Source organism: Gekko japonicus, unplaced genomic scaffold (genome assembly GCF_001447785.1).
Source record: "Gekko japonicus isolate JY-2015 unplaced genomic scaffold, Gekko_japonicus_V1.1 scaffold424, whole genome shotgun sequence".
Lineage (NCBI taxonomy): Eukaryota > Metazoa > Chordata > Lepidosauria > Squamata > Gekkonidae > Gekko > Gekko japonicus.
This window is the reverse complement of record NW_015165247.1, coordinates 699,010-706,906: the sequence shown is the minus strand read 5'-3', so window position 1 is coordinate 706,906 and position 7,897 is coordinate 699,010. Positions and strand designations below refer to the sequence as shown.

Below are 7,897 nucleotides of genomic sequence, written 5' to 3'. Positions count from 1 at the left end.
TGAATGTGCCCTGGAGCATCTTCTGGACTGAAATCTAGAACATCTTCTGGCCAGAGACCTCGCCAGATGCTACTCCTATCATTGGGTGTGATTTGGATTATCGCCACCATCTGTCACTTTTACTTGTAAACTGTTGCTGTTTTAACTTGGTACTGTATTTATTAATCGTTTTAACTCTGTATTTACATTATTTTAACTCTGTTAGCCGCCTTGAGCCAGCATGCCCGGCAAGGCGGGATACAAATAGAAACAATAAATAAATAAATAAATAAATAAATAAATAAATAGGGGTGGTCGTGCTTGGGGGCGGGGCTTCCCCTGGCGGCCAGCTGGCCAGGGCGGATTGAAGCCCCCAGAAGTGGGGGAGCCCCTGCCCGGATCTAGGGGCTAGCCCCCTAATCCAGTACAAGGGAGAGAGAAAGGCAAGCCTTTGCGCTCTGTGCTACCTTAAAGGGTGTATCTTAGGTTTTACCTTTTGAGAGGGAAAAGAAAATGGGAGCTGAAAATAGGAAACTCAAGCAGTGCACGAAAAGAAAGTGTTTTTTATTTGGAAAACATGTAGATTTGCTTTTTATTAACATTAGGTGAGACAAAAAAAATCATAACAAAAAAGGGTAAAAGCAGATATTGATCACGATCTTTATTTGTCCAATGGTATTTGTTTGCTAATGATCTTTCGCTTCCCCGGCCGCCCTGCCGGGAGCCGCACAGTATGTGTGAAAGAGCCGCAGGTGGCTCCTGAGCCACGCTTTGCCCACCCCTGGCCTAGGCTGTCTCATGCAGTCACAAGAGGACGAGCAGCATTTTTGGAGATTCGCCGTTCGTAACACTGGCAAGCCTTGAACTCTCAAAAGAGGAAACGTTTCATAACGTTTTCCAGTGTTTCCCCCAGATTTCTAGTTTTCCTGTTGGAGAAAAAGTCCTTGGGGGGGAAAGAAAACAAGAAATTGGCTCTCCCCCCCCCCCCCCCTTTTTTTCCCCCCCCCCCAGTTTTTTCACTCATGATGGACTGGGATGAGCTACCCAGCCTGACCACACCTCCTCGCCTCTGCCCACAGCTGTTCTGGCACTCCAGCGCCCACGTCCTGGGAGGGGCTGCCGAGCACTTCTACGGGGCACTCCTCTGCCACGGGCCCAGCACCGAGAACGGCTTTTTTTACGACATGTACTTGGATGAGCAAAGGTACCACCAGGTGTGGGGTGGGGTGGGGACGGGAAACGGGACTGGCTGGGGCGCGTGCAAACACTGTTTCTTGGGCACCTTGGGAGCTCTGTCTGTTTAGCATCCCCATCACCTCTTTTTAGAAGTCTGCTGGAGTTTTCCTCTCCCCTTTGTCAGTCTTGGTGTAGTGGTTAAGAGCGGTGGACTGTAATCTGGGAGAACCGGGTTTGATTCCCCATTCCTCCACATGCAGCTGCTGGATGACCTTGAGTCTGTCACAAGTTCTCTCAGATCTGTTCTCTCAAGAGCAGTTTTCGAATGAGCTCTCTCAGCCCCACCGACCTTCAAAGGGTGTCTGTTGTGGGGAGGGGAAGGGAAAGGAGATTTGTAAGCCGCTCTGAGACTCCAAGTGAAGGGCGGGGTATAAATCCAATCTCCTCCTCCTCTTCTTCTTCTTCATCATACTTTTCTTAATGTAACTGAGCTGATGAATCACGGGGGTACAGGTGGAACCACCAGGGAGAGGATAAAATTTACGAGTGAAAAATAAACAAAATCCAACTTCAACATCTCTTCTTTTTCTTGTTGTTTTTTCTAAATCACCCCAGATTTAAAGAGCCAGAGTCCAGTGGCACCTTAAAGCTCCTCCCCTGCCACAAATTTTGTGAGTCTTTCTACTGCTACAGACAGACTGACATGGCTATAGAGCCAGTTTGGTGCAGTGGTTAAGTGCGCGGACTCTAATCTGGGAAGAGGAACTGGCTGGGAAAGGGAAGACCGATCAGGGAGGGGAGGCCAGGAGCCACACAATATGTGTGAATGAGCCGCTTGTGGCTCCTGAGCTGCAGTTTGGCCACCCCTGATCTAGGCTGGTCCTGCATTGAGCAGGGGGTTGGACTAGATGACCTCTAGGGACCCTTCCAACTCTGTGATTCTAAGCTCCACCCCTGAAACCTCCAAGAATTCCCCAACCCAGAACTGGCAACCGTGCCACTTGGGCCTCTTGCCCCTTTTCCTGCCGCAGCAGAACCGAAATCGTTGCTCAGGATAAGCAGGTGTGCCCTGAGCACAGAGCCCGATGTTATCTCCTCAGTGTCCACTAGAGGTCCTTGCCGGTTCTGAGGTGGGTCCTGCCTCCTGGCCTGGCTGGTGGGGACGTCAAGCAAGGAGCCTGACCAAAACCCTTTTTGATTTCCCTCAGAATTCCTCGTGTTTCAGCCCCCTATTTAGTGACGCTTCACCTGAGGCAGAACTGGAACTGGAGGCCGCACTAGAAATCCTTCAGTTACAAGTTATAACTTTTAACCTACTTGAGAGGAGGAGGAGAAGAGATTGGCTTTATACCCTGCCCCTCACTACCCAGAGGAGAGCCCCTCACTATCCAGAGGAGAGCGGCTTACAAACTCCTTTCCCTTCCCACAACAGGCACCCTGTGAGGTAGGTGGGACTGAGAGAGCTCTCTCAAGAACTGCCCTTGAGAGAACAGCTCTGAGAGAACTACGGCTTGCCCAAGGTCATCCAGCAGCTGCAAGTGGAGGAGGAGTGGGGAATCAAACCCGGTTCTCCCAGATTAGAGACTTAACCGACTACACCAAACTGGAGTAAAGAAAATGATCCAAAGTGCTTTCTTCTTTTTTCCCATTTGGCTCTGCTCAGCAGAGAAAGAAATTCCTTAGTAGGCCCAGCCAGAGAGTTGAGTGAGCAGAAGTTTCTCCGGGTCTGTGCCCTTGGCCCTGAGTCCCGGATTTTGTTAAGAAAGTTGGGCCTTCCTTTGCAGGACTGTGCAGGGGAAAGACCTGCCGGTGTTGGAGGAGATCTGCAAGGGCATCATTGAAGAGAAGCATCCTTTTGAGAGGCTCGAGGTGTCCCGGGAGGACCTGAAGGAGCTCTTCAAGGTGAAAACCCATGGATCGCGGCAGTCCATCTTTCTTTCTTTCTTTCTTTCTCTCTCTCTCTCTCTCTCTCTCTCTCTCTCTCTCTCTCTCTCTCTCTCTCTCTCTCTCTCTCTCTCTCTCTCTCTCTCTCTCTCTCTCTCTCTCTCTCTCTCTCTCTCTCTCTCTCTCTCTCTCTCTCTCTCTCTCTCTCTCTCTCTCTCTCTCTCTCTCTCTCTCTCTCTCTCTCTCTCTCTCTCTCTCTCTCTCTCTCTCTCTCTCTCTCTCTCTCTCTCTCTCTCTCTCTCTCTCTCTCTCTCTCTCTCTCTCTCTCTCTCTCTCTCTCTCTCTCTCTCTCTCTCTCTCTCTCTCTCTCTCTCTCTCTCTCTCTCTCTCTCTCTCTCTCTCTCTCTCTCTCTCTCTCTCTTTCTCTCTCTCTCTTCCTTCCTTCCTTCCTTGCTTCCTTGCTTCCTTTCGGATTTGTATTCCGCCCTCCCTGCAAGCTGGCTCAGAACATCATAAAAAGATAAAAACATACACTGATATAACAGTATTTAAAACAACTAGGTAATAAATTCAAAGCAGGTGTGTATACACACACACACCGTTTCAGCTGGAGTGGTTGGGTCTAACAGCATGTGCTACTTTCCTACTCCACCGCAGGCATCGCTAGAAGAGATTGCCAGGTTTTATTATATATGGTGCGTGTCTATAAATACACGTGCACGTGGGGAGGGGGAGAGAAAGAGCACAGATCGATGGGTTTTGAAAATCCACCTTTACAAAATGGAGACCGGCTGGGTGGTGGAAAGTGTCGTCGGATAGCTGCCGATTCACGACAGTCCTGTGGGGTTTGCGAGGCAGGAGACGAGCGGAGGTGCTTTGCTAGCTGCCTGCCTCTGCGTAGCCACCCTGGACTTCCCCGATGGTCTCCCATCCAAGGACCGACCCAGGGCCCACCCAGGGCTTTGCTTCTGAGCTCTGTTGAGCTTGGCCTCGTCTGGGTCGTCCAAGTCAGGGCAAGAGATATTCGGAGGTGGTTTTTCATTGCCTGCCTCCGTGTCGCAACCCCGGGCTTCCTCGCTTTCTCCCAGCCAGGGCTGTTTCTGGGCAGGAACAGAGTTCCGGCTGGCTTCAGAGTTGGCCACGCCCACGACAGCCAAAACCTCTCCGTGCACGGCTACGGAGAGAAGGGCTGGAGAGCAGGAAAAAACACCCACCCTCTGAGGCGGGTCGGCCAGTGGGAGCCCTGGAAGGATCGGGGAGGCATTGTTGTAGACCAGGGGTCCTCAAACTTTTTAAACAGGGGGCCAGTTCACTGTCCCTCAGACCATTGGAGGGCCGGGGGTGGGGGCCGGGGGGGTGGAACTAGCCGACCATCCTGCCCCCCCCCCACAAAGCCACGTGGCGCGGAACTGAGAAGAGGACCACATCATGTGCTGATTGACTTGAGCCCTGATTGACTTGGGCCCTGAGTGTGGTGCACATTCCACACATGCGCACTGCGGGCCCAGGACGAGTCGGCTGCTAAGTAGGACAGGCGGCGGCAGCAAAAACACCCGGCGGGCCGAATAAATGTTTTCGGTGGGCCGCATGTGGCCCACGGGCCGTAGTTTGAGGACCCCTGTAGAGATACCACTGGTATGGTCTGATCCAGCAGAGCTCCTCTTGTGTTCTTATCCCATGTGATTTCCTGTATAAAAGGATTCCCAGTGTGGGATGGAGCCAGGGAAAAGCAGAACTCTAAGATCTGATCCTGCATGGACAGTAAGCCTTCCTAGTCATGCTGCTACACATCTAGGGGTGGGAGTTCTCTGTTCAAATATTAGCCATTCACATTTTGGTCTTACAAGTCCCAATTGATTTAGGTGCATGAGGGTTAGAGCAGCTTTTGTTCCTTCTGTTAACGTTAAGAAACATAAAACAAAAGAGGATGGGATTAGCAATGTGGCTTCTGAATTATTAAAGGCAAACAGTACAATTAAGACTGCCAAAGAGCTCTAGGGGAATGAATCCTCCTCCAGCCTTTTCTGCTGATAGTACTGCAACATTAGCTGGGAGTGGGAGAAGCAGCCCCAAAACACTGGCTGGCCTTTGTGAGTAAGTGGACCACTTGGCCCATGGGCTGGTATAAAATCCTTTAGAGCTGGAACCTGAGAATTGCTTATTGTACTGCTCATTGTTCAGAAAAAGAACTACAGAATCATGAACTTTGTACCTATTATGTTGTCTGCTAACAATATCAGACCTACAAGAGGAAAGCCTTCTATATAACAGGCCTTTCTAACATCCTAATAAAATATTACTGAAAGAACAAATCTATAGAAACCAGAGAAATATGAATAATCAAAACAGGGGGAAATCTATATAGTCCCATCTCTACTACAGCATTTAAATGCCTCCCCGTGCCTTACCCGGCATGCCCACTTGCGCCAAGCCAAGGGAAGGCAGTTTAAACTGGCTTCCCTCCCCTCCAAGGGCCGACTTGTCCGGGCTCTCCGCAGCCGCAGGCCCCCAGCCAAGCCAAGGGAAGGCAGTTTAAACTGGCTTCCCTCCCCTCCAAGGGCCGACTTGTCCGGGCTCTCCGCAGCCGCAGGCCCCCAGCCAAGCCAAGGGAAGGCAGTTTAAACTGCCTTCCCTTCCCTTCAAGGGGGGGCTTGCCCAGGTTCCCCGCAGCTGCGGGGTGCCCGGGCAACCCAAGGGAAGGCATGGGGGTGTGGCCTAACATGCTAATGATCTGCGCTGTCATGGGGTGTGGCCTAACATGCTAGTGATCTGTGCTGTCACGGGGTGTGGCCTAATATGCCAATGAGTTTCTGCTGTTGGGTGTGGCCTATTATGCTAATGAGTTCCTGCTGGGCTTCTTCTACAAAAAAAGGCCCTGCTCCCATCCAAATACTAACCAGCGCTGACAGTGCTCCCTCTAAGCTGTGGAGTCTTGTGAGCAAGAATTCTGCTTTGTGAGCTACCGGCATTAAAGTCGTCAGCGAGCGATTGGGCTACTGCATGGATTGGTTCACCTTGGAGCCACCCTTCCTGAGCTGAGACAAAAATGTGTGAGCCGGAGGCTAAAGAACTTTGAACTAGCTCACACTAACTCAGCTTAGAGGGAACACTGGCGCTGACCCTGCTCAGCTTCCGAGATCAAGCTAGCTATCTTTCTTGATTTCATTTATTTTATGTTATTGACAGCCCACCTTTTTCACTTGGACTCAGGGCGGGTTACGCAGAATGAGTCAAGACAATCAATGAGATGGGACATTCAGTAAACCATGCAGAAGAGATTGGATTCATACCCCATGGCCCTTCACTGCCCAAAGGAGTCTCAGAGTGGCTCACAAACTCCTTTCCCTCCCCCTCCCCACAACAGAACACCCCGTGAGGTAGAAGAAGAAGAGATTGGATTTATACCCTGCCCTTCACTGCCCAAAGGAGTCTTAGAGCGGCTTACAATCACCTTCCCTTCCTCTCCCCACAACAGGAACCCTGTGAGGCCGGTGGGGCTGAGAGAGTTCTGAGAGAACTTGTGACTGACCCAAGGTCACCCAGCTGGCTGCAGGTGGAGGAGTGGGGAACCAAACCCAGCTCTTCAGATTAGAGTCCACCGCTCTTAAATGCTACGCCATGCTGACTCTCTTACAATAAAATATACACAGCAGGTATAAACCGTAGTCCCCAATCCAAGCACGTTTGTGAAACCATTTTGTGCAGCCTCTGCGAAAAGGCCCTCTTGAATAATTCTTTGTCTGTAGCACCAGAAAAGAGCTTTTGTGAGTCACTGCTCACTTCTTTGGATACAGCTAGACTGTGAAACCTTCTGTCTTGGAGAGTAGAGTGATTTCAGATGTCGAATGACAATAGCAGGTGAAAGACAACAGCGGGAGTGGTTGGGTGAGGTGTGCTATGCAGAGGGGTAATGGGCGTGGAGAAATCAACATTGGTAATGAGACAGGAGACCTAAGTCTTGATTCAGTCCAGGAGGATGCATTGTCTTGAGCGTCATTATCAGTTGCAATTCAGCAGTCTCTCTTTCTAATCTGCCTTTGAAATTCTTTTGTAGGAGAACAGCTGCTATTAGGTCAGCGACTGAATGTTCTGGAAGGTTAAAATGTTCCCCCAAGCCTGCTATTGTCATTCACCTGATGTTGTTATTTGGCAACTGAAATCGCTCTTCTCTCCAAGATATAAGGACAGATGGACTCACAGTCTAGTTGTCCCCAAAAGCTCATCCCTTGCCACCAATTTGGTTAGTCTTAAAGGTGTTACTGGACTCTTGCTCTTTTCTATTGAATAATTCAGTTTTGCGCAGTTTGTGGAAAGCCCATAGCGTGAGAGCCTTCCTGTCCTCCTCGGGCAGGCCGTCCATAAAGTGGAATAAGGTACACTGCTCCTGGCTGCAAAGACCTTTCTCTCCTTTTTTCCATCCAGCACAACAAATTCAAACTGCGCATAATCGACGAGAAGGTGACGTCTCCAACAGCCACAGTGTACAGGTGAGAGAAACGGCCGAATACCGTTTTTAGCATCCAGAAGAATCCAGATCCCTCTCTTCCTTCATCTAAGTCATTGCACATATCTGGGCTGTGTGGTCGGGTTGCTGGATTCCCAGTAAAATGTAATTCAGCGTTTGCAGATTACATGTGCCGTTCAGGTAGCCGATGAAGGGCCGGACCCCGTGGGACTTTTCCAGAAAGAGCTGCATGTTCCACCCGCTCTGTCCTGGGAGATTTTGCTGGTTGTGGAACATATCCACAGGATATCTGAAGAAGTGAGCCATGACTCACGAAAGCTCCTCCCCAGCCACAAATGTTGTTAGTCTTTAAGGGGCTACTGGACTCTGGCTCTTGTCTATAACTGGGGGGGG

The 7,897-nt window shown here is 50.3% G+C and overlaps 1 protein-coding gene across 1 annotated transcript in view; it reads left to right on the top strand.

Moving 5' to 3' along the window:
• The window catches only part of TARS2 (threonyl-tRNA synthetase 2, mitochondrial (putative)), a 70,715-nt gene that overhangs the window by 4,938 nt on the left and 57,880 nt on the right, over positions 1-7,897 (top strand). The window contains exons 4-6 of the mRNA XM_015410093.1: positions 1,059-1,183; positions 2,940-3,057; positions 7,462-7,526. Coding sequence (XP_015265579.1) covers positions 1,059-1,183; positions 2,940-3,057; positions 7,462-7,526 — 308 coding nt within the window. The remainder of the gene's footprint in view (positions 1-1,058; positions 1,184-2,939; positions 3,058-7,461; positions 7,527-7,897) is intronic.